The 25,635-nt window shown below is 38.0% G+C and overlaps 1 protein-coding gene and 1 non-coding gene across 2 annotated transcripts in view; both read right to left on the bottom strand.

The window, feature by feature from the left end:
* Nucleotides 1–480: 480 nt before the first annotated feature.
* The window catches only part of IPO7 (importin 7), a 51,874-nt gene continuing 26,719 nt past the window's right edge, over nt 481–25,635 (bottom strand). Inside the window, 22 exon segments of the mRNA XM_021001915.2 lie at nt 481–2,593; nt 5,974–6,090; nt 7,042–7,183; nt 7,185–7,249; nt 9,309–9,514; nt 9,599–9,819; nt 10,309–10,404; nt 10,980–11,077; nt 11,511–11,636; nt 11,762–11,828; nt 12,597–12,725; nt 13,499–13,659; nt 14,805–14,970; nt 15,391–15,480; nt 16,446–16,562; nt 16,792–16,868; nt 18,180–18,279; nt 19,180–19,314; nt 20,702–20,786; nt 20,918–21,012; nt 22,802–22,891; nt 23,492–23,648. Coding sequence (XP_020857574.2) covers nt 2,496–2,593; nt 5,974–6,090; nt 7,042–7,183; nt 7,185–7,249; nt 9,309–9,514; nt 9,599–9,819; nt 10,309–10,404; nt 10,980–11,077; nt 11,511–11,636; nt 11,762–11,828; nt 12,597–12,725; nt 13,499–13,659; nt 14,805–14,970; nt 15,391–15,480; nt 16,446–16,562; nt 16,792–16,868; nt 18,180–18,279; nt 19,180–19,314; nt 20,702–20,786; nt 20,918–21,012; nt 22,802–22,891; nt 23,492–23,648 — 2,638 coding nt within the window. The 3' untranslated portion in view covers nt 481–2,495.
* LOC144455517 (small nucleolar RNA SNORA23) lies at nt 15,105–15,287 on the bottom strand. The gene has a single exon (XR_013484238.1). It is a non-coding gene; the product is annotated as a small nucleolar RNA SNORA23 (small nucleolar RNA).

Genomic DNA, 25,635 nt, shown 5'->3' with positions numbered 1-25,635 from the left:
GTCTACTCACTCAGTATAATACTACAGGTCATCACTTTTTACAATAAATACAGTCTTAGTAAATTGCCAAATGATGTCTCTTCCTATTTACTTCCTAAACAACCCCTGGGAATAGGATAACATCGTATTTTAAGTTCAGTGTTGAATTTAACAGTAAGTCTCAGTCTTAGCTTCCCAATTTCTCACACACCACCCATTTGTTTCTTCAAGTTAAAGTACCTTAGCAAAAGAGAACTTTAATACTATGACATGAAAATAATAAACCTTTATTAGAGACGGCCTTTTCCAATGACAGATTAGTAATGTGAAAATTAAAATTATCAATTTATTTAATAATGATGTCTAAAACAGGAAGCCAAAAATAGAATATCTGGAATCAAGGGAAGGAGATTTGGAAGGATGGGAATAAGGTGGCAATAGGTGGCTTTTCTATAACCCCATTCAAGTATTTCCACTCCTATATATAACACCAAAAACATATAACTGTTTCAGGTTTTATTTTAACTATTATAGGTCCATCACAGATTCAAGCACCTGGATGATGCTACCAGATTCACATGAGGATGGTTAACTATACAAATTGATGAGAAATAAAGGCTGTGGCATAGTGACACACTTGATCTAAACATTAAGAGAAAACTCATAAATCAGTGTCAACCACACTGATTTTTAGATGGCTAGCTGAGTCTTTTACCCAGGGCACAGAACTAGAAGGTCAAATGCCCCAATGTAAGTAATGGGATTTATGGATGCCTTCTGACAAACCTAAGCATGGGGATAAACGTTTAATTATTTGCCCTTCAAGAAAACCACATGTTCCAAAAAGCAGACTTAATTATTAACATACAAGAAATACACAAAGACAGACCATTTTCCGAAGTTTTGCATTTTGAGTATCAGTATGTGCAGGTTTCATTTTTTACAGACGTAATCAATTCTCTAGACTGTTTTGAGACCCAACAGCATTTAAATTAAAATAGCTTAGAATCCAATAACACAACACTTTGATACATGTTAATATGTGTGTGTGTGTGTATATATTTAATATATAAAAACAACCCAAATCAACGACTAACTAGACAAATATTAAGATCAATGCAAGATAAGAAACTAAGGATTTCTTTTAGAGGTGTCAATAGGTTGAGGGATGGCAAACCAACCTCTATGCACCATCTTGCTGCTGGCTTGTTTGGAGTGGTATCAATAGTGGTCCCAGAGAGAGCTGTGCCTACTGACTGAGTTAAAAGACAGAGATACTGTGATAGGCACAGAGACACACGTGGTAGTTTAAATGCAAAACCAAAAGGAAATCAAGCACTTAGCACTATTACCAGGTGCAGGGGGAAAACTAAGTCAATATAACAGAAGTTTTAAAAATTAGAAAAAAACCGCATCAGATCAAGCCATATCAGCCGAATTAAGTTCTTTTAATAGATTGCATATATAGATGTTCATCCACACACTTCAATCAACTCTTTAAGAGCAGAACTTAGGTCCAATTTACATGCTTCAGAGAAGATAACCTTTCTCATTTTTACATTAAGGTCTTATATCCAAATTTCCACTTGTACATTGAGAGCCTTAAGAAAAAAACAAAGGACACAGAGGGTGTTGCCATTTTTTAGCAGCAATGAAGTATCACTAACCCCTTTTTACATACCGAATTCAAGTCACTGTCAGAGGTGAGTGCACCACAGTCACCAGGTACAAAACTGCTAGTTCATTTTTAAATTAATAACTTGAAATTACCCCAGCCCCCCACCCCATTACATCCCTTCTTTTTATAAACAGCAAACATTTTGCTATTTTACACATAGGCTAGCAGGCTTGTTTCAATATGAAAGTGCTAATTCATTTACAGATTTGTATCAGTTATGTAGTGCTACAATAAGTGTCCAATAATCTATATAGGAACAATCTTTGATAAATGGAAATGATGAAGATTAAGTAAGGCTATCAGATTACCTTATTTACATTAAAAGAATAAAGACCCAATGGGGGAGGGGATGGGAAAGGGAAGGAAACTGGGCAAAATATTCATAAGTGTAAAAATTACATCTACCTTTGAGCTTGTACTGTAAATGAGACATTTTAAATAGTCCTGCAGCCCATGCCTATTTTTTTCCTCAGAAAAAGAAAAGCTGCCTTATGACATCCCCTCGTTTGTTTGCAGATCTCCACAGTGTGTCATTTGAAGCTCCAAAGTCAGGTTCTTCTTTTCTTCCAAAAAAAAAAAAAAAAAGGAAACAACCCTCCCACCCCCAAACAAAACAAAAACCACCCAGCCCTCCCCCCACCCCAACCAATACCCCTCTGGTTTACTTTCCAGTGCCAGGTTGCATGATCAGGTCCCACTTCCTGGGTTTTCTGTCCAATCTATTGATCAATTAGTTTAGAGTGAGCTGTAGAGAACACAAACCAGTTCTGGAACCACTACTGGGAGGAACACAAGCTCTTTACTACAATCACACGGTAGCAGGAAAAAAAGGGATAATTCAATTCATCCCAGGGGCTGGACCTCCAAAATTGAATGAACTTGGCACAACTGGAGCGTTGAATTTGTATCCTCCATGTTTCTCAATCATTTTGGATTCTGGAAGACAAAACATTTATTTTGGCTAAACTTTTTAAAAGAAAGCATTCATTACCACATAAGGAGGTAATATAGTAAAATCATCTTTTAGCTGTCAAATATATACATGCATACATACAACCATACATGTACATTGTGTGTGTATATGCACGTTCAGTTTGACAACAGATTTCTCAGGTAAGGAATCCCTTGGCCGTAATCTCTTAGCTCTTAACATGCTTCTGCTATTACAAAAAAGACAATTTATTTTAAGCTACTTCGGCTTAATAACAAAATAATAACAAAAGTTAGGCACATATTGATGTTGTAAAAATATGAGGAGACACCGATAAGGCGTAGCAAGCAAGCTGTGTCCCGAGAACACTCCCTTGTGCTAACCCTCTGGATGAAGTCAGCCACAGCAAAATCCCACAATTGTTTCTAGTCAAGAAGTCCTGCTACGAATCAAGCTGGTCTCAACTGCTGCCATTCGCCCTCATCGTCAGGGCTACCGCTCAACTCGGAGCCAAAGGTGAGTAACCAGTGAGGTGTCCCCACACTGCCGCAGGCCCCCCAACCGGAGCAGGGCTCCGGCTCCTGTGTCTGCTCTGCCTCCCTCCTCGCAGGCTGTTTCTTTCACCTTGAAATCCAACTTCCCTTTGAGCCTTGACTCTGCTGTCTCTAGCCTGCTTTGTCTGGCTCCAGGCCAGCTGGCTGACAATGCTCACTTACAGCCTGCATAATCTTGAACATGACATGCCCTCTGGGACTCAGTTTCCTCATCTGTAAATATGAAGACTCTAAACATATGTTCTAAATTCTATACACTTTATCTTGTTGGTAATGCTCTTCAAAACCTATTTTGGATGTTCTGGTTTTTACTTTTTTATAAGATCTTAAAACTTTCTTCCTTGTTATGAAAAAGGAAAATACAGCATATAACCCCAATAAAAGCCTACAATAGCAAATATCAAGTACAGCAAGTAAGTGGTATGAAGGACGGAAAAAAAGGTTTTTTCATCATTAGAAAAAAATTATGTAATTTCTGATAAAAATGGGGGACATTTATCATTGTATGACCTCTCATGGCCTCAGGATTCTTAATTAACTGCCCTAGTCCACTGTCAGTAAGTACTCAACTTCTATACCTTTGATCATGGGATGGGCCAAAACATCTCCCCCTTTTTGATTCTCTTGCAGAGAGAATTAGGTGTCTCTACCACCCAATAAGTGATTTCTGGCCCTATCCAGTGACATCATTGTTGTGTGGAAACTCCCTTTTCAAATGTATGATGGCTTTGAGGGGTGAGACAACTTGCCTACAATTAAATGACTATTATTAAAATGCTACAGGCATAACAACTGGAAATTGCCTTTCAGATCCTGAGCCCAATCATGACTGGCATTCATCCAGTGCATTAACCACCCTAAACCAAACAGGAAATACACAATCAACTAGTTCAACTCAATTATGCAAAAAGTTCAACTCATTCAGTGTGCCATGCACAAGCTCTAGGGATGTTGTTGTTCAGACATTTTCCAGTCACGTCCAACTCTTTGTGACCTTATTTGGGGTTTTTCTCAGCAGAGATACTAGAGTGATTTGCCATTTCCTTCTCCAGCTCATTTTGCAGACGAGGAAACTGAGACCAACAGGTTGAAGTGACTTGCTCAGGGTCACAAAGCTAATAAAGCGTCTGAGGCTAAGATGAGGCTTCCTGACTCCAGGCTCAGTGCTCTGTGCATTATGGCAACACCCAGCTGCCTTGCACTTGAGACAGAAGGCAAAAATGGAATAGGTAGTTCCTAGCCTCAAGAAAGGAGAGATGTTGATAAATAAATGTAGGAGAAGGAAAATGTAAGAGAGTAATTATCTCAGGTAGCTGAACAAAAAAAGCATCAAAAAAATTTTATAAGATACATTAGAGAAAAAAGGCAGAAAGAACAATGAGAAGGTTATTACAACAGATTGAGTCAAAGCTGTTAAATCTAGGATGGTGGCAGTATAAGCAGAAAGGCTAAAGATGGAAGAGATGTGGAGGGAGAAACAGTACAATTCTAGATATTGGGGGTGAATGGGGAGATTAGATTCAAGGTGACTCCAAGGTTAAAAACTTGGTGAATGAGAGGCGCAGAGGTTAAAGAATAAGAAAATTACTTATGTTTTGGGGATAATTAGTTTGATTTTCTTATGGGCCACTGAACAGGAGATAGAGAAGAGACAATGACTAGAATACAGGAGAAAGAGAATAGGGAAATAAATACAAACATGGAATTCATCACCATAGACAACACTTTTTCAATCTATGGAAGCACAAGAAATATTTAAAGGAAAAAAGTATAGATAAAAAAGAAAATATCCAGGATAGATCCTTGGAGGACATCCAGAATGAGAGGGCAGGAGGTGAAGCAAGCAAATGTGACTTCAAAGGAAGGGTCAAACAGGTAAGAGGAACAAGGTGGTGAGAGTCCATGGAAGCCAATGGAACAAGACCAAAGATAACTGCAGAGAAAGGGCCTGATGTAACAATAAGGAGATCACCGGAGTCCTTGGAAACAGGTGAGGGTCAGTGAGTTCAGATGCCATATTTGAAAGGGATGAGAAAAGAGAGGTTTGGTGGTGGGGTGAGTATAGGAATTCTTTGAGTTAAGTAAAGGTTTGTTTGAAGCCAGTGGGAAAAATCAGTAGAGACTGAAGATGAAAGGAAATAATTTGGCCAAGTGAAGAAGTTGAATTTGCCAAGAAGGGCATGCAATGCCTACTTCATAGATAGGAAGAAAGGAAGGAGAGGCTAGGTGAAGATGCAGAGGAGCTGAGGTGAAGGGGGTAAGAGAAAAGGCTCCCACCAGAGAGGCTCTATTATTTCATTAAAACAGGAGACAGAGGCAATCTTGAGAGAGAGAGAGGGAAGAAGGGTACTGATAAAGATTCTGAATAGCACAAACTGACAGCATTATCTACCATATAGGGTTTCTGTGAAAAAAATACTTTGTAAAATTTGAAGGGCTGCGTGTATATTTATGTTATTACTACTATTATCATCATTATAGGATCAGGTTACATGTTAATATTGTGAGTTGAATATATTTTCCCAAGGTTCTACCAATCCTCCTATGACTGAAAATTAATAGTTCGCTTCCACATGATAGGACTTGGCACCCTTTAGAACTAAGAACAGAAAGCAATTTGGTGACTGTACAACTCAGTAAATTCAACTGTCTAATGAAATGATAAGGACATTTACTTTAATATTACAAACCTATTAACAGTGATAAATTATATTGACCATGTGGTCTGTAAGAAACAACATAAGTATACATTTGGAACAGAAGGTTTTTAACTTCAAAAACACGCAAAATTATTTCAGGCACTTAAAAAGGAATAAAGCATATGGGAGTACCATGGGCTGCTCGTCTCTGGTCCGCCAGAGTTGCTATGTCTTGTAACTGTTTCCTTTGTTCTTCATTAAGACCATGAGTCAGAGCTTGGTACCACACAGGATTACGACTCTGAATAGCTTAAAAAAAAAAAAGATAAAGAAACCAAAAAATTATCACCACAATCATACTACATGAGGTTTCTAGAAGCATTGAGGCTGGAGTCCTACATAGTGTTTGAAGCATTCTTTTTGTTCCCCAGGAAATACCGTAGTTAAAAAGAAACGATTCTTTTAGACCACTTTACAGTTTTACCAAGTGCTTTACATGCAGCAGATTAATAAATCCTCACAACTGCCCTCCTCTTGGGGAAGCCTTCAAAATATGAAGTTCTGAGCTTTTCAAGACAGCAAGATGGAAGAGCTCCATTTTGCTCCTCCTATATAACTTTTCTCATTCCTCCTCCAAAACAAACAAAACATTTCAATAAAACTTCTCAAAGTTCAATTACATTATGAATTATAATTAAAACAGAAACCTTCAGCATTCATAGTTATATGGAGTGGTCACCTATAATTAATACATAAATGACCATTTCAGAGAGTAAAATAAAAGGAAAAGCCATGCTGGCCCCCTGTTCCCTTAAGTCACAGGACATAGCGATTTTGGGCATGTATTTTCTAGGCCTTCAGCACAATTGGTATCCTGTACAGAACAAGGTGATTTATATTTCAGTGAAACAGTTATGATTCAGCTGCTTTGGCTCAACAGGAACAATTCTCCATCTGCTTGAACACCCACAGTGATGATATATGCTACACCTTACTGAGTCAGCCCACTGCATTTTTTATACAGCTAGTAAAGGTCTTTATATTAAGCCCAAATTTATCCAAGTATTAAATACCTCTTGTGCTCTAGACAGTCCAAAAATTTTAATCAAAATTTGAAACTAATTCACAAATTTCCAGTGAGATCAAGAAATTCTAGGTCACCTATGGGATTTTTAGGATGGAGTAACTAGTGTATTAAGCATGCTCATTGGGTGCACAAATCTATTAAGTTACAATTTGCGTCATATTGCAGTTACTTACTCTGAAATATAGCTTTAAATATCTGATACTCGTCAACAGGGTTCTCTTCATCATCAATGATTGTGGAATAGCCTTCCAGGGCAGTTTCTTCTGCATCATCTTCTTCCCATTCTTCATCATCTCCATCTTCTCCTGCCTGCTTAGCCAGGATCCTCTAAATACTCTTGCCCATCCTCATCAATATCATCTTCATCACTTCCAAGCTCTTCTGTCAAAAAACAAGAATGTTTTTAAACTTGGGAAGATCATTTTAAATTACAAAACGACAACACATTCACAGTAATAAGTATACTGTTAGTTCCACAAGTCAAGAATTTACAGGAAGAGTATTCATGGCACCATTAATCATTCTGAAAGCCCATTTTAGAAGCAGACTTAGCAGACTTTAGAAGCAGGTTATTAATGACAACCTCAAAAGAAAATTCAAATCCTAGTGTGGTTAAAAAAGAAACCAACTGCTTAATAGTTTCTACAGGTGATTTATCAATAGAAGAGAACTGAATGATCATCTCATACACCCCTTGTTGATTCTTCATTAAATTCCATTCCTTATAGTAAAGGAAAAAAGAAAAAAGAAAAAAAAAACCCAAACAAAAAACAAGTTGTAAAGGAAGGTCCCATAAACAAACCATATAGTTAAACACCATTAATTTCAAATTCAACTCTTTTCACTATGATATTGTGTATTACCTAGTATTACTAGAAACTAAAAATAACTATGCCAGAAACTGACATTAAGATTATAATCATAGCATGTTGGAGTGTTATATAGGATCTAGTATAAAGTCATCCTTATGAATGAGGAAATTAGGGGTCAAAAATTAAGTGACAAACCCAAGGCAGACAGATATTAAAAACAAGAGCTCAGGAAGCAGTGTTTTCCCAAGCACAGATATACAAAGTAGTAAAATTAGCCTGCAGGAAATTTTTATTCCCAGGCCAAAAATTTCCCAACTACCACAGAAAAAAGTCCTTCCTTCTATAAACATTTGAATTTCAAAAAAATAACTTCTTGTCCATAACCTACTCCTTCTTCCTCCCCCAAATTACCACCTAACTCAATGTTGTACTTCAGAAATTCCTACAATGACACAAGGGATGGGGAGAACAAAAGCTAGTATATCTCATCCCTAAGGTTGTAGCAGATGCAGAGCAAAAAAAAAAAAAAAAAGACTGAGTTTATTTACGTCTGACAAAGATGAGCCAACAGTTTATAAAAATAAGAAACCTCGGTTCTAGATAAACCCCTTCATTTTATTAAAATTGAAGCAGAACCCCTACTGTCCTTCCCCTATGGAGGCATTAACAGAGTCTTTTTCCGAAACTCCAAAAAGTCTTTTTTCACCAACCAGGATGCTACCACCAGGACATGTGTGCATCTAAGAGGTAAAAAGCAGTACCCATGGTTCACTTGATTTACCTTTGCACAGCAGGTATGCTGGAATATTAGTAGGGAGGAGGGTTGCTGAGGGAGGTTGTTACAACTAATCCAACCTGAAGAGAAATGCATTTAGTAAACACTCCGTTATCTGGCACTCAATGAATCAGAAATATCAACTAGTGCTTCTGGCCTTGCTCAGGACAAGTACTAGGGAAGTTCATGACCATGATGATCCTAGGGCAAGCGGTAGCTTTCCAGTGCCTCCTTAATGCCCGAGGAGATTCTTTACCTGCATGTGAAGAACTCTCAGCTAATCAGCTTATCTGATGAATGAGAAGAAAACCAAATTCCAGTCTCCCAAACTATGCCAGATAAGAGAGAGTTTACTGTACATTTCATTTTTTTAAAGTTGATCAGATTACTTGTAACTGCATTTGCTTATTTAAATCCCCAAGTGCCTAACTTTCGTCTCAAAAATATATTCTGACCTTCCTCTTAAAAAAAATGCCATATTGATTCAAATACAGGCCATATTTTCTCTGAAACCTACAGCTACACAACCATTCACTAAAAATATATTCTTGACTCTTCATCCAAGCCTAATTTCTTCTCAGAGTGATTAACCACAAACCACTAAAGATGGAATTGATCTTGGAGAACATTTCAATTCACAAGTTAGGGTAAGGTCAGGATATGAATCCAAAGGTCAAAAGTGAGTTAGGTTCCAGAACTGTGACAGTCAGTACCCTTTCCATTATATAACAGACTAGATCACACAAAAATGTGACAGCCCCAAATGGTGCCTGGGTCTTCTGATTTCAAACCCTTTCCCTGCTATAAGGTAAACACGGTGTGAGTTGGGCCTCCACAATTTCAGTCCCCTTACCTGTTTCTTCATCATCATCAGCTTCATCATCTTCATCACTATCATTTTCATGCTCTGCATGACAAGCATACGCTCTTTTTAACCCATTAAATAAAAGGATAAAGGCTGGAAGAATTTGTCCCGAAACCTGATTTAAAACTTGCGGTATTTGTTCCAAGTCAATAAGAGCACACAAGCCTAGAACACACATCTTTCTATCGTGAAGCCTAAAAACAAAAACAGAAGTTTAGTGGAAAGAAACTCTTCACAAAGTTTAGTTTAGACGCAATTCTCCTTATTAAGTCACTTACCCCAAGAAGCAATCAACATCATTAAGCCACTGTGTAATAAAGTGATTTGTGACAGGTTCAACATTGTTGGGGAACCGAAGGTTTTCCAGGGTGTTGAGGAGCAGGTGAGGATTATAATAAAGAGCTGCAATGGCAACCTGAAGACACATTGTTCTGAGTTCACTGGTTTTGACCTCTCTGGTCAATCTCTCCAATGCAGCTTCCACAAACAAGGGAATACACTGTGTAAAGCATTAAAAAGCAATGTATTTCATAATGCCAGCAAGGACCACATCCAAACCAATTTCACATAATAAAGTCCTGACCAAATTTTACTACCATAATGCAAAGCCCTGCTAACTGCCTGCAACTTTTACTAGATACTTAAACTTGGAAAATAATTACCTGCCTTACCAGTTCCCAATTAATATAACAAGAATATCAATATTCAAGGCAATGCCTGATATGGACATATCTTGGAAGGCCTTTAAGAGGGAACCTCCAACATTCTAAGAGTTCCTAAAGTCACTGTTAATGACAGAAGTATTGTGCTACAAAGCAAGGAACAATTTTGGCGGGGAAAAAAAATTTTTGGCCTTGACATAATATTCAAACTTTCCAAAAGGATGGGAGAATGATTACATGGAAATTTTTAAAAGATTTAAATATATCCCTGGTATTTCCTCCTTGAAATGCTCAAAAAATCACTTGCAGTTGGTATAATTACTGACCTGATCGATGCCACGCCCTTTGCATTGTAGAATGATCACTTCCAACAACTTGGCTGCATGACATTCTGCATCTTCTCCTGCTACGCCTGTCAAGACCTATCAAAGTACAAGATAAAACTAGAATGAAGCTTCTTAAAATGAGGTCAGAGTAGGGTGGACTCCCCCCAGCACTAGTGGCTGCCCTTTCCCTGAGTGAAGGCTTGGGGCAACCGAGGAGACTAGCAATAGATTCACAGAAAAAGATGGTACTATTTAGTTATCAGATACTACTCAGAATACTAAAAGTATCTGTATCAGTTAAAAACAAAAGAATTTAAAGTCATTTTCCTAAACAATCCTGCGGTAGGCACTGCAGATACTATCGTTCTCCGTTTATGACTGAAGAATCTGAGGTTCAACATGGCAGAGCACCCAACAGTAAACAAGCAGCTTTCTTCCAACACTTCATCATGCCACACATGCTCCTAGTACTTGTCCCATGTGAGTATTAACTCCAACAGTTCAAAGAAAATAGCTTAAAGGGCTGGGACCTCTACCCACCCATGTCCCATAGAATCCTCAGTGAATGATGCAGAACACCAGCTCATCCTGAAGGAGGACCAGAGCAGGAGCACTGTTTTGCTGATTCTGTGTGAACTGGTACCAACCATCACTAAGTTAGGAACACCTACCTTTTTGCACATGCTGTATATCATTTCAAGATATTTGGTGTCCGATAAAAGAGTATCTGTGTCCACGGTGACATAATTATGGAGAAGAGGCATCATATCTGTGTTAAATAAAGATCATCAGTTATACATGTGATTTGTTTCACTGTAACAAAGGTTTAATCTTCAGCCCTGTTGGAACAAGAGCAGCCTAGCTTAGAGAAATTCGTTTTTAATAAAAACTCCTCATGCTAATGGAACACTTCATGAAAACAACCCTGTGCAATATGTACTACTTGAACCCAGGGTTACTGAAATGGTCCTTCTTACTAAGTTACTCTGCTTGTCATTAACTATTCTCTAGTAGGCTAAATTTACTGGAATTAAGGCATGCATGGACAAAAATTTTATTTTCCCAGGGTGCTGATTCTGAGTGAAAAAAATAAATTTTTCCCCCTCAATTTTCCCCATCTAAGAAAACCTGAGCTGGGGATCAAAACAATTGATACTACAAAGAAGCAAGAAAGCCAGAGTATTTCAAAGCTGACTTCTTACCTGTAAAATAATCAAATCCATCCTGCTGAAAGACTTCAAATACAAGAGGCAAAAGCTGCCACATCTGTGGAGAGACTTGCTGACAGGTCAAACTGTGAGCTAAGGAAAAGATTTCCTCATAGAACTCTGAAATAGTGAATTGTGAAGGAGTTAGTCTTTGTTCAAGTAAAATTGGAATTATCTGATATCAGAGTTCTTACTCCATACAAATGCATATATATATGTGTGTATATATATATAGCTATATGTACCTAAAACATGCTGTTGTAAAACAGTACCAATAACTTGCAAACAGATGCCCTCCAGCTGCTGTGTTATCTGAAAGAGAACAGATAAATGAAATTACATCAGAACCCACTACTTAAGTTTCTGCCTCCAAAATATCTAGAATATCACAATTTCAAAACAAATATTCACTCTTTATCCGCAGATTGCACCCAATAAGCAATGACCTTTTGTGACAAGGGACTGAATGTATGACATACATAAGTATAATGTAACATGAACACCACCAAAAGTTTTAAAAGCATATAAGCACAGAATTAGGAAATATATTTAAAATACGAGAAAATATCTACTCCGTTTTACCACTTCACAGTTTAAAATTTAAATCTTAGCAGAAAATAAGAAAATGTATGCAAATGTTGAAGTTTCAGAAATGCCCCAAGACCTCTGCTCATATCATTAGGTATGATAACATGAAGGATTCCTAACTGCATCTGCCAGCAAGACAAAATGACAAACCCCATGGCCATAAGCTGCTGATTCATGTTTAACATTCTGGGGATCCAGAGACCTACTGAATGTTACTTGGCTTGTTTTTCTTCTCAATTCTGTTGCACTAGCTCCTCCTTCCCAAAATGCCGGTAGAGACTTGTGCGTATAGGAACATATATAGGAAGAAACTGTGCTTGATAAATTCAAGGAGACTGACCCAAATAAACTAAATCCCAGAAAAGGACAAATAAATGGGGAAAAGTAAAAGACCAGAAGAGTCAAAAGAATTGCCCACATTTTTTTCTCTCAAACCGTGAAAATGAACATGGTGGCCTTTGGAGAAGTGCTCATGGACAACAATTTTCTTACCTCTTTATGATCTTCCACCACACTAAGAAGTGTATCGATTGTATTTAAGATTCCCATAGCTGTTACTGCTTTATCATCACTTCCTTCTTCATCTGGCCCAGTCTGGATTACCTGGTTAAATGTCATGGCCTGGAAGAGCAGAATATGTCCAATTACCTTAACCAACACAAAACATTACCTTTCTGAAATAGCTGCCCATAATGATTTAATATCTTCAATTATGGAAAGCTATTAAAACAAGACACCTTTTTGAAATCAGCCTTAATTCACGCAACAATAGGTAACTCTGAGAAGGGTTAAATTCATTTTCAAAGAAAAGTCACTAAAGGTTATTACTGTCATTAACTGAAATATTGCAACTTGGAGAGATTCATAGTTACTTCCTAACTAAAAAACATAAGATTTCCTCTCCTAATACCAAATAACAGCTACTAGGCCTAGAATATTTGAAGAACTGCTGTTTCAAAATAACACTAAGCAGTAAGATATTCAGTGGCAAATATCTAAATTCTCCCAAGCAAATCCTTCTATCTTTGCAAATATCAGGACCTCAGTGCTCTTCGAAACACAAGTCCATGGTTAGGAACGTGAAGAAGAGATTGTTAAAAGGACTGAAGGATCCTGGCATGTTGATTTTTTTGTTTTTGTTTTTAATTTATGGCTTTTCTGAAGTATGGAGCTTACTTAGGTTGTAAAAGTATGATTTCCTGCTGGGAAACCCTATAGCAGATAATACCTATAAGCAACAGTCTATATCTCCATGTAAATGCCCAAACCGTAACCACCATATACAATAAAATCAGAGAAATTCACAGGTCCTTGGGAATCAGAGTTAAGTCCATCTTCTACCAAAGCTGGACCAAACATTTAAAGCACACAACATGCAAGAACGCGACACTTACCAAGTGTTGGGTCATTTCAACAGCAATAGGAGTAACCTCTTCACTGTACTCGCAAATCATTTTCTGAATCACATTGGTAAGATCATCATTTTCTGTTTCTCTTATGATGTGAAGAAGAGCCTGCATTACAGGCCTAATGAATGGTGTAATATATTCCTTAGCTGCAAGATTTAAAAAAAAAGTTCCCATTACTTATATACTACTTTTTGAGTGTTATCTTTTTTGTTTTATACCAAGGCAACTGGGGTTAAGTGACTAGCCCAGGGTCACACAGCTAGTGAGTGTTATGTGTCTGAGGCCGGATTTGAACTCAAGTCCTCCTGACTCCAGGGCTGGTGCTCTATCCACTGTACCACCTAGCTGCCCCTTTGAGTGTTATCTTAATGGGCCTTCACAAAAGGCTTCTGGAGGTGATGATGTAAAAGTATTGCAACCTCAGCTTTAAAGACGGGACATTGAGAAAGGGCCACCCAGCTCAGAAGTGGGGACATCACCATCAAACTCTCCATCTTCTGGCTTTTGCTTTCCCACCACTGCATGCTACCTTCAAGGGGCAGCTTTGGTGATATGAAAGCCTGCTTCTGAGCCACAGGTTTAGAATGTCTGGGAGGGAGGCACCACAAGACTTCCATTGAAGCAATTCTATCTCTATGTATAATTTCCTATACATATACATACTTAGAAAATTATGGCAAGATTTATAAGAACTAGGGGCAACTAGGTGGCGCAGTGGATAGAACACCAGCCCTGAAGTCAGGAGTACCTGAGTTCGAATCCGGCCTCAGACCAAACACTTAACACTTACTAGCTGTGTGACCCTGGGCAAGTCACTTAACCCCAACTGCCTAAAAATAAAAAAAAAAATTAAAAAAAAAAAAGATTTGTAAGAACTGAATGAAATGAAATGGAGTAAGGGAAACAAAATAAGGAAAACATAAACAAAGTGCAGTTTCAACAAGATAAATATAAGGACAACTACAAAAACCCCTGAAATACTGGTGTGTACTTATGACCAAACTTGTTCCCTAAAAAGCAGCCAAGAAAACGTACCTTCTCTTCACTGGAGAGACCGTGAAAGTAAAACATTGCTGAGACTGTCAGATGTTAGTGAATGTGCTATTTACTTTCACACAATTTTAAAATTCTCTCTTTTTTTTCCTTTGGTACTAGAAAGGAATGACCCTCTGGGGAGGGGGGGTTATAATTCAAAATAAAGGGCATGTAAACCAAAGCAATAAATATACATTTAAAGTATCAATAAAAAATAATTTAACGTAGAAATGTAATTTTGCCGACAAGGTCTCACCTTTCTCCTGATTGCTGATCAGAACTTGAAGGGCAATAGCAGCTTCCACTTTCACAGGCATCTCTCTGTCATCAATCAGACATCGTCTGGTCAGCTCCAAGGCTGTCTGCAGGTTCTGGTCACTCTTAAACTTCACTTCGCAGAAATAATGAAGCACCCAGCAAGCCTTTAAAAGATGTGGTTAACAAGTAAAAATGCCTCATTTCAACCATACAGAAAGATGCCTTTTCTATCAATACACAGGAAGGGGGAAAAAAAGAAGTCATATCATAACCAAGTGTTCTTAAACATCCAAGTTTTATATGTCTGGGAGTTCGGAGGCTGACCAGCGGTAGGTTTGTCCAGAAAGACGTCACTAGGCCAGTACTATGATCCCAAGTTTCTCTCTGGCTGCAGGATTATGTGTGGGCAGCAGCATCTGAACGCAAAACGCAAACGGACAGTGCTACCAGACACAGATGGAAACTATGCACACAAGGCCGTAGCCATTTAGGAAATCGATGTTAAACAGAAAACCCAAACAGTCCACATGTAATTAAGTGCCAAAAGGGCACGTGAAGAAAAGCAAGGTTTAAAATACACTTACCCTTGCTCTCATGTAACCTAGTTCACTGCTAAAGAGAGGGAACACGTGATTTTGCAGCATGTACTCCATCTGATCTTTGTAGATCTTTTTCTGTTGATACATAAAGATGATTATTTCTTGCTGCAGTAATTACTCTTTAATTAATTAGTTGTTTTCAAATAGCCAATCTAAGGCTAAAACTAAAACTGTACATCATGACGACACAAAAAGGCCTCTACTGCTCTTCCTAGTCATCCACTAGGCTTGGTACTAAAATCTAACTCCTTGGGGTTAATTAACATTTACCCCATGACAGCTCACTCCTCCAACCACAGCCTGAAACCCAAACGTACTTTACATATGTATTTGTACATATGTACCTGTGTGTGTATCCACACAAAATCAATTACCTGGGCTTATTAATGCAAACCAAAGAATGCTTTTCTTTTAAGTGTTTAACTTTGAAATTTTTCTAGTCAAGACTTCTAACTTCATCTGTGAAAAGAACTCTAGATGTGCAACTCCTTACACAGAAGGAGGTTATCTGAAAAGACAGCCTCCAAGCCAGTAACAGCACTGAGAAGCTCAGCGTCAGGAACAGGACCTGAACTCAGGTCTCCTGTTCCATGGCCTGCTTTTTATCCCTATCATGCTGCCTCTCATTCCACATATTACAAGAACATAATAGAAAAAATGCAAAATGGGCCCAACAAAACATAGAGGTCTACTATGAAAATGTGTTCTCCCAAAAATCAGGTTGCAGTTCAAAAAAAAAAAACAAACCCAACACATTTTAAACACACAAGAATTTATAATTTAATGAATTCTTTTGTAATTCATATATTCACTCCGGAATTTATATCTGCTTTGTAAGCTCACAGCTATTCTGTGTTTGAATTAAAAGCAGGACCTGTTACAAAGGTCTGACTTTCCCTGAATGCCAGTGGCACATGCACATGTCCATGATGCATCAATTAACCAAAATCAGCTGGATGTCCAAGACATCATTCAGCATGACTAGACACACAAAAAAGAGAGCTGCCATGTCCCTGCCCCCACCCCCCAGCTCTCTATACCTTTAGCAGGATTTCAGCCAAAGAACCGATCATATGCAGAGCACCATCTTTTTTCCGAGGATCAGCATTTGGCTCTGTAAGAATCTGATAGCAAAATCCCATTGTTTTCTGCAAGACCTAGATTAAAAACAAAGGCCAACATGCTGAGTATTCAAAATGAAGACTTTATTTTCTACCAGAAAAAATTTTAAAGAATCCATGATGTTAACCTATACAATGGACAGCAATAATATAAGTCATAACAAATTAAAAGTACTAAATTTGCAAAGCAATTGTCTTTGGACCTATTTTAGAATAATCATTCAATGGTTGTGAATGGGTATTTTGTCCCAAAGAATTAACTTACCTCTTTTCTCTTACTACAGGCTGTAAACAAGAGTGTCTGGGCAGCAGTAGTGGGGGAAATGAAGTCTTCAAACACATCTATGGGACAAAGTATACTGTAAGGCTAAGAACATCTTAAATCACAATAATTCCCAGCATTTAACACCATTTATGAAAAATGTATTTTATAAAACACGACCGAATTTAGAAGCTGGTTTACCATTTCTCTCTATACCTACATAAAGAGTAGAGATACTATGCAGATGCTCCCCCAAACTCTAAAATGTCCCAATTCCTCAACCTCCTTCAATCAATCCTATGAACTACTCCTTTACTCCACCTCTGCTCCAGAGACATGGTCACACCTTTTTTTACCCCAAAATTTTCTATTTCCCTAATCAGATTATTCCTCCTCCCTCCAAAAACTATTCTTCACCCTCAATGAGACCTTCAGGAGTTTCTCAGGCCATTTCCCCTGTTCTTTACTTGCCAAATCAACCCAACAGTTAAGGCATTTCAATGCTATGCTATACTCCAATCTCCAATTCCTTGCCCCTTTGTCTTGTCCTGGTGATCCTAACAACTGCCACCTTTCCTCCTACCCACAGGCAGTCTCACTGATCGGGTACATTAATCAAACCTCTTCTAGGCAGGCCCTTTATTTCCTTTTAATTGTTGCTATATTTCACTCCCCACAGAATCTACTCCCAATTTTCTCTTCCCTCTCTAACCTTCCTGTACCTCTTCCTACCCCAACCTCTCAGCTAAGGACTTCAACACTTGGCTGAGAAAATCCTGGCCATAGGGTATATTGCCATCACACCCTAGGATCTTTTAAATTTATTTCTGCCATTAATATGACTCTATCACTAACCTGGAGGCCCAGTTCTAGAATTTCTTCTTCTGAATCCTCACATGCCTGGTCTAGCTTAAAATGCAGACACTGAACTTCCTGTACAGCTCTATGGAAAAGAGCCAACTGCTTATGCTTACAGCATGTGCCAGAAGAGCACACGAGGATAGCAGAACTGGCCTCAAACAATGCTGATTTTGCACTAGGAACATGCATATTCATTTTGTAATGCTTTATGACTAATTCTGTAATCATGGTTGTTCAAAATAAAATATGCAATTAATATAAGCTCAAAAGAGAGACAAGCCCATGGAATAAAGCATACCTAAAGGTAGAAATCTGACATTCTAAGTCTACTGACCTAAAGCTGGAATGCAATTTTTTTTTGGTTTTAGGCAATGGGTTAAGTGACTTGCCCAGGGTCACACAGCTAGTAAGTGTTATGTGTCTGAGGCCGGATTTGAACTCAGGTCCTCCTGAATCCAGGACCGGTGCTCTATCCACTGCGCCACCTAGCTGCCCCTGGAATGCAATTTTTAAAATTATCAAGTCCATACCAAATTTCATGCGTATATATTCATAAGGATCTTCTTGCCAGAGCTCCTCATCAGCATCTGTATAGCACATCAATGGAAAAATAACATCTTGGATAATGCCCTGTAATTTAAAAGTTAAAAGTGACCATTTTAGACTTTAATGGCTACTATTCTTTAAACTCTCTATAATATGTAAATGCTATTAAAAAGAATGCACTTATCTTAATGAATCATTAGTTATCTGCCCGATGAATTATTTAACCTCATCCTTTCTTCAACTTATAAATTTATGAGGGTGGCAGGCATATATTGGATATTTCAAGAATTCAGTGCTACTTTACTGTGTGATTTTAGGACAAAATTATCAAGTTTGCATTCTACTACACAAAAGCAAACTGATTAGTTATAGAAATATTGGCTAATTACAATGGGAAATCAATCTGATGTGAAGTTTTGCCTACAGCATTATAATTAAATTTAATTTCCTGTCATTATAATTAAATAACTGGCTACCATCATGTGGTCATAGATCCAAAGCTAGACAACACCTTGGGAACCATGTAGTCTAACCTTTTGATTTTACTGATGAGAAAGGTGAGGCTAAGAGAAGTTAATGGGACTCTCAATGTCGTACAAGTAGGAATCATCAGAGGCAGGCTTTGAATTCAGGCTCTCTGATCCCCAGTGCTTCTCACCGTCCCAAGCTACCTCCCACTTTAAATGAGAGGAATACATTCACAAGATAAAGATTAAAATTTAATAACCCAATTCAAGACGCGTGTATCTTGGCATCAGATAAGATTAGGTATCAGATTCATGTTTTCCATCTCCATCATAGCACCAGAACTAGGTAACTAAATCATAATATTGCTGAGCAAATAAAAATCATACTCAGGTTATTTTGTTGTTTCTTTCTCCATATGTATCCTCTCTACTTCTACACGCATACACAAACACACAAGCACCCCCCTCATATTTCTAATAACCACAACTGCCATTCTTTAGAAAGAGAAATCTTTACTTGTATGTGGGGTTTCAGGCTCTTCCACGTGACAGCGTGGGACACTCCTTGATTGATATAGTTCAGTGTCTGCTGTAGAACTCGAGGAGCCATATACTGTTTTTCTTTGTATTGATAGAGCACCTTCAGCAATACCTATGGAGTGAAAGTGTAACAGCGCAATACATGTGATAACAAATAGGACCGGAGTATTTGCCGATAAAAGCCTCACCCCAAAGACAGACACTAAAATGCTGACATTCCTCATATCTCAGAAGAAGACACAGACTTGGATATAGCCAAAGAAGGAATTTGTTTTGCTTGATGATGCATATTTTCAAGAAAGATATTTTGCCACCTCAACTGGGAGAGTAGAAGAGGTAAGGAGAAAAAATTCCTGTTGATTAAAAAAAATGTAAAATACAAAAGAAATATAATGAAGTTAGGAGGAAAGAGTGGGTTTAGTAGATACTTATATTCAAAAACAACACTAGGTCAGAGCCTAAATTTATGAATAAAATTTAAATCTGGCAAATCATATAGAGAGCAACTGCTACTGGAAAGTTTCTATCTTTTCCAGTACAATGCTAACATAAGGCTGTGGTTTGTAAAAACGTAAACAAAGCAAAATATTTAAGTGCTTATATAAATTAGAGAAAAGTAAGGTTAAAAACTTAGATTATTGGGGTAATTAAGCAAAGGAAATCAGAATACTAAAAGAAGCATAATGTAAATAAAACTACAAAAAATGCTGAATTTCCTATTATAAAATATTTCCATAGCGTGAATATTCCCTTCACCAATGAAGCCCCTTCAAATCTTCTGCAGATGATATCTATGGCCAAAAGAAGTCATGGCCTGGTAGTCAATAAGCAGTCATTAATTACCTACTCTGTGCCAGGCACTGTGCCAAGTTCCTGGAATACAAAGAAAGACAAAAAGACAGTCCCCCCTCTGAAGGAGCTCACGTTTATAATGGAAGCGACAACTATGCAAACAGCTATGTACAATCGAATTATATCTTGGGTAAATTCGGATAATCAGCAGAGGAAGGCATTAACATTAAGGAGGAATGGGAAAGGCTTCTTAAAGAAGATGGGATTTTAGTTAGGACTTGAAGGAGGACAGGAGGAAGAAACAAGGAAAAAAAGTTCTCTGTATGGGGACAGCTAATAAAAATGCACAAAATCAAGAGCTGGATTGTCTTGTGCAAAGAATAGTAAGGATGCCAGTGTCACTAGATTGCAAAGTACATGGCAGTAAGTGACAGGGAAGCCCTGAAGGGTACTAAGGACAGGGCTAACATGGTCAGACCTGGTGGCTAGCCTTCTAATACAACGATAATACTCCATATTTATTAGATTAGTGTTCGAGTGATAGACTGTGATTTCAAGGTCCAAACACAAAGCCTTTCCAGCCTGCAAACTATCCCAAGAGCAGAAGCTCAGTTAGCAGAGCAGTCAAATCTAGGGATCACCTTCATGTCACGAGGAAGCATCAGAGTAGTTTAATTCTGCTAATACCTAACATAAGGGCTTTTTACCTGCTGGACACCAACGGCAAATGCTTTGAGGAAGACTTCAGCAAATTCATTATACTCCTTGGAAACATTGCCAGGGCTTCCATACCTAAAACAAAGTAAAAATCTCCAATAATCTTTTGCTATGCTTTAAAATAGTTCCATCTTAGGAGGCCGGGGGGGGAGGGGGGAGAAATAGGACAACATTTTTAATTACTGGTCACAAAGAAAGAAGCTTACCTTTCAAAAAGCCTTGCCAAGATATGTAAAGCCCACTTCTTGCATTTCCACCATGGTAATTCTGGCCGATCATCCTCTTCAACCTGAAGGGTTTCCTTTTAGAAGAGATTTTATTGACTATAATAATCTTTTTAGAATTAAATTAAGCAGAAGCTATTATGCTATGCTACAGAAACCAAAATTATCTCCCAATGTAAAAATCTTCCATTTAAATAAAACAAGCTAGGAATGATAAATAGTATCTTCAATATGAGTAAATTTCCAATACTTTCTGCAAATCATGGTGATTTGTACTATAAAACTTCCACAGACAAGGGGGTGGGCCACTTGAGGTAAAATTACTCTTCAGGTAAGTCCAAGAAGAAACACCACCCCTGCAATTATCACTAACAATCAGTTTAAAATTGGAAATTGCTTATGGTTTCATATGCAATTCAACCAACTGCATTTAATTGGTTCAATCAATTGAACCAATTGGTTGAATTCAACCAATTCTGATTCAACCAATAAATAATTTAAATAATGCTTGGAATTTTTACTTCTTTTAAAGATATCTAAATTGCCATAGCATGCAAATATCAGAACCAAAAGAGTAAAACAGAAAACTGCAGAAATGTCACCTAAAATATGTTTTGGGCCCTTTCCTTGAGAAGGACAGGATAGGGAGGCTGCTTCAGAGTTAGGAAGCCTTGATTAAGAACTGCCTGACACACATTCTAGCTAAACAATCACTTAACTTCTTAGTGCTCCAGACAATCCTCTCAGAGGAAAAATGGCAGACGTTTTAATCTGCCAGTGTGCCCCACAAGGAGTTCTCTACACTGACGAAAATCTAAGACCTTTACAAGTTCTCCTCAAGAAGCCCCTTTCCTTAGAGTAGATTAGAGTGAGGCTCTCCTGACAAAGGTAAAGGCAGAGGTCCACCAATGCCCAATGGTGCTCCACAGAAACATTTATCACCTCTCGTTTACTCATCTGATATTGAGAATTATGAACACAGTTCTTTGTCTAATCTTCTAGATTGAGTAGCAAGCACATAAAGCACTCCAAAGCCAGATCTGAAATGAGGACCTAGGCTCTCTCTATTCAACTTCAGTGCTGCCTCCATGCATTAAAGTCCTGTTGGCAGTAGACTGCTTTTAACTCAACATGATATTCTCCAACAACTAATTCTGGGAATAAGGCCTGCAGTCTACACCACAGATGGAAGACACCCATCGCTGAAATTTGCTCATACATGAAACAAGACCTCAGGGAAGCCAAGACTCTAATGACACCTTGACCCAGATACAATTATCCCTGTAATTCGGGTAACAACTACAGTTAAGAAGCTGGAGGAGCTCTGGCTCCACCTGACAGCGACACAAGGCCTGACCTGTGACTTACCCCACTATGGGACATACCTCAGGTTCTTCTAAGACAGCTTCTCTCACATGTCACATGTGGTTGGTAACAAACTAATGAGGGGGGGTGTGGATAAAACTGGTGTATGGTTAATGACCACAAAACTACTCTTAATTGCTGATTCAGAACATTAAAACATTTAATCAAGTTCAAACCACCAATAGAAAGGGGAACAGATCTGAATCAAGAGCCCAACCAGCTTCCTTTACTCTAATTGCCCTAAACTGGCTCAGCACCAACAAGGAAAGAAACTACTATCTCAGGGTGCAACCAATCACAATGCAGCAGAGAGATACCAACAATACGGACAGCACCCAGCTCCAAACTTTCCTAGGGAGTACGGCCCTCTCACACACATCAAAATGGAAGCGCAATTAGGGTTACTGGAAAAAGGCTAATGAAATGTTTCTTGGCGTTCAAACCCCAACGAAAGCCCAAGCTGACAGTTCCCCACCCCACGCCCCAGAGGGACACACTTACAGGAGGGATGTCCCTGTTCACAACCGTCTTTAGAATTTCTATCCATTCGGTCAAATTTGCTTGATTTATCAGCTCCAGTGGAAGAGTATACTTTAAAAGGGAAAAAAAAAGTCCAACTTTTCTTTAAACTGCACCAAAATGTTCAATTACCAATCAAAATACTTTATTTTTTCTGTATTTTCTGCTTCTTACTAGTAAAAATGTCATTCATGGGGCAGCTAGGTGGCGCAGTGAATAGAGCACTGGCCCTGGATTCAGGAGGACCTGAGTCCAAATCCGGCCTCAGACACTTAACACTTACTAGCTGTGTGACCCTGGGCAAGTCCCTTAACCCCACTGTCTACCTTTAAAAACAAAAAAGTCATTCATTACCAATCTCAATCTTTTCTTCTCATTACACATAAATGAACCTCAAAAACAACCTTTATTCATGTTCTATTAGAAGACATATCTTCTAATTTATTTTAGGTAACTGGTCCTGTCACATAACTTATAACTTAATCTGGGCAAAGTGGCTCTTACAATGACTTCAGACTGTCTTTCTGTGAATAAAAATGTCAATAAGGTACTAACAGGTCCTGAGGAAGGTACCCAAGGGAGAACAAATCCTTTACAGAAGCTTTATGGGAAATCATGGCCAAGCCACCTGAGAAGGACACGCCCATGAATGAAATAATGAGTCCAAAGTACCTGAACAAGGGCATAGAAGATCTTGAATATTTGTTTCTGAATGAGAACTGATTGATCAGATTGATCAGGCAGAAGCTGAATAAAGCGATCCTTCAAAACGGGTAGGAAGTGCTGCATTGCTGCTACCAATGGACTCCGTTCCTCTGGCTTCTTGTATCTTTGGGTTCAGATACAAAAAGAATCCATAAGAATTTAAAGTCACAATTATATATAAAAACAACAACAACAAAAAACACTTCATATCCAATGAGACAGAAACACTACCCTGGAGACCATTTAAGGAAAACCAAAGTTATTTCAAATACAAGGGTAAGAGCAGTGACACACCTTTGCTGACAGGTAATTCCAATAGCCAACTGACTTGTGAAACAAAAATTTAGAGTGTATTTTTATCCTTTAGACATGTCATTCAACGTCATTTGAGCGTTACAATTCTCACTTAGAAGAAGAAACTCTTAGACATAAAGTTGGTTTTATCAACTCTACTGTCCAAATGGGACCACAGGCTCAGAAGGAAATGGGCCCGACCAAGGAGGACTAGTGATCTGGAAGAGCCAGATCTCAAACACTTCTGACCATAACCTCAGAGCTTTTCCCCAAAATGCCCTTTGTCATCACTAAAATATAATCTTTCAACTTTACACAGAAAAAAAAAGAACTTTAATAAAATTTGGTGATTGCCACATGTTACTAGATCACTTATCTCACAAGAAGTACTTACGTTTTTCTCTTTCAAAAGATTAATTTAAGGATAGCTGCTTTGAAACAAACCCCACACTCTAAGTAAATTGCACTTCCTGTTATTTTCTGACTTTTTTCCTTGGCAACTATAGTACACAGTGAAACAAATGCAAAATAGGACATTTTCAATATGATAAAGACTTATAAAAAGCTGCCTCCTATAGACTGAGGAAAGCGAAACTGAACAAAAATAAAGGAATTCTGGGCAGTACCAAACACAGATTAAAACTAGTACATAACATTACCAAACCAGCACTCAATAAAGTTATTTTTGAAATCAACGTAATTGGTAAAGAAGAGTAATCAATAACATGGGGCCATGACCAACAGGATGGAAACTATTTTAAGTATGCAGAATGAATTAGCTAATGTGTATACCTCATTACATTCAGTAAGGTTGATCCTGGAAACAACACTACTAAGAAAAACACCATTCTTTGGCAAGTCAATTTACAATTTCTATAATTCACAGCTGACATTCTAAAGGAACATAACAAAAATATCTACATTATCAGTCTTTAAACCAGATAAAACTTATTTCCTCTGTCCTATAATATGAAGCCATTTCTATTTTGGGGGGATGCTGCTTTTTATATTACATAAATGCAAATTCTGGCTATGGAGAAATCCTTACACTGATTAAATTATTGAACTGATATTTACCATCTAGTGAATGAAGATGTATTCTATGCTAATAAGATGATTTGTAAATATTTAGGTTACTTAAATGCAGTTATCCCTTTCATCTAGCAACTTTCCCCACTAAGGTTTCAATCAGGTCAGCATTAAGAACTTAAATGGGAATTTTGGGGGCATTTTGGAAGCTGCAGATGACTCTTGAAGGCCAGCAGATGACACAGAGATCATGACTGAATATTTTCCCCAAATTTACAATAAGGGACTGTTAATACCCCATAAAAGAAAAAGAACAATTCAGACTTCTTCTCTGGTATGAAGGAAAGACTGAAAATTTTTATGTGGATTTTCCAGATCTCAGGGGCACCACATTGCACCCCTAACTGCCGTGATGTGGAAGGGATAACTTTAATAGTCACATACTAATATGCTTAGTACAATTTCACACAGTTTTCAAGATGCTGCGCTATAACTGTGCCACACATTTGGGCCTATAAAATAAAGCTCTTTTTAACTCGGAGCAGGAAACAAGTCCTCTAAGTCTTGTAAATTTCTAAGTTCTATGAAAGCTCACAATCTATGAATAACAAATTGTTTGAATAGTTTGACTCTCATGACCTAAACTAAACCATAGGTGGTTTTTAATAACTGTGAACCTCTTCAGACTCCTACTCCTCTTTCCATTTAAGGGACTCCACAATCTGAACCGTTATTTCCCTAATATAAAAGGCTTCTCTACTCATCACTAAATTCTTCTTTTCACTATC

This window comes from Phascolarctos cinereus, unplaced genomic scaffold, assembly GCF_003287225.1.
Source record: "Phascolarctos cinereus isolate Bilbo 61053 unplaced genomic scaffold, phaCin_HiC Scaffold_9;HRSCAF=440, whole genome shotgun sequence".
In the NCBI taxonomy this organism is placed as follows: Eukaryota; Metazoa; Chordata; class Mammalia; order Diprotodontia; family Phascolarctidae; genus Phascolarctos; species Phascolarctos cinereus.
Note: the sequence above shows the minus strand (reverse complement) of the source record. Positions and strands in the feature narration are given on the sequence as shown.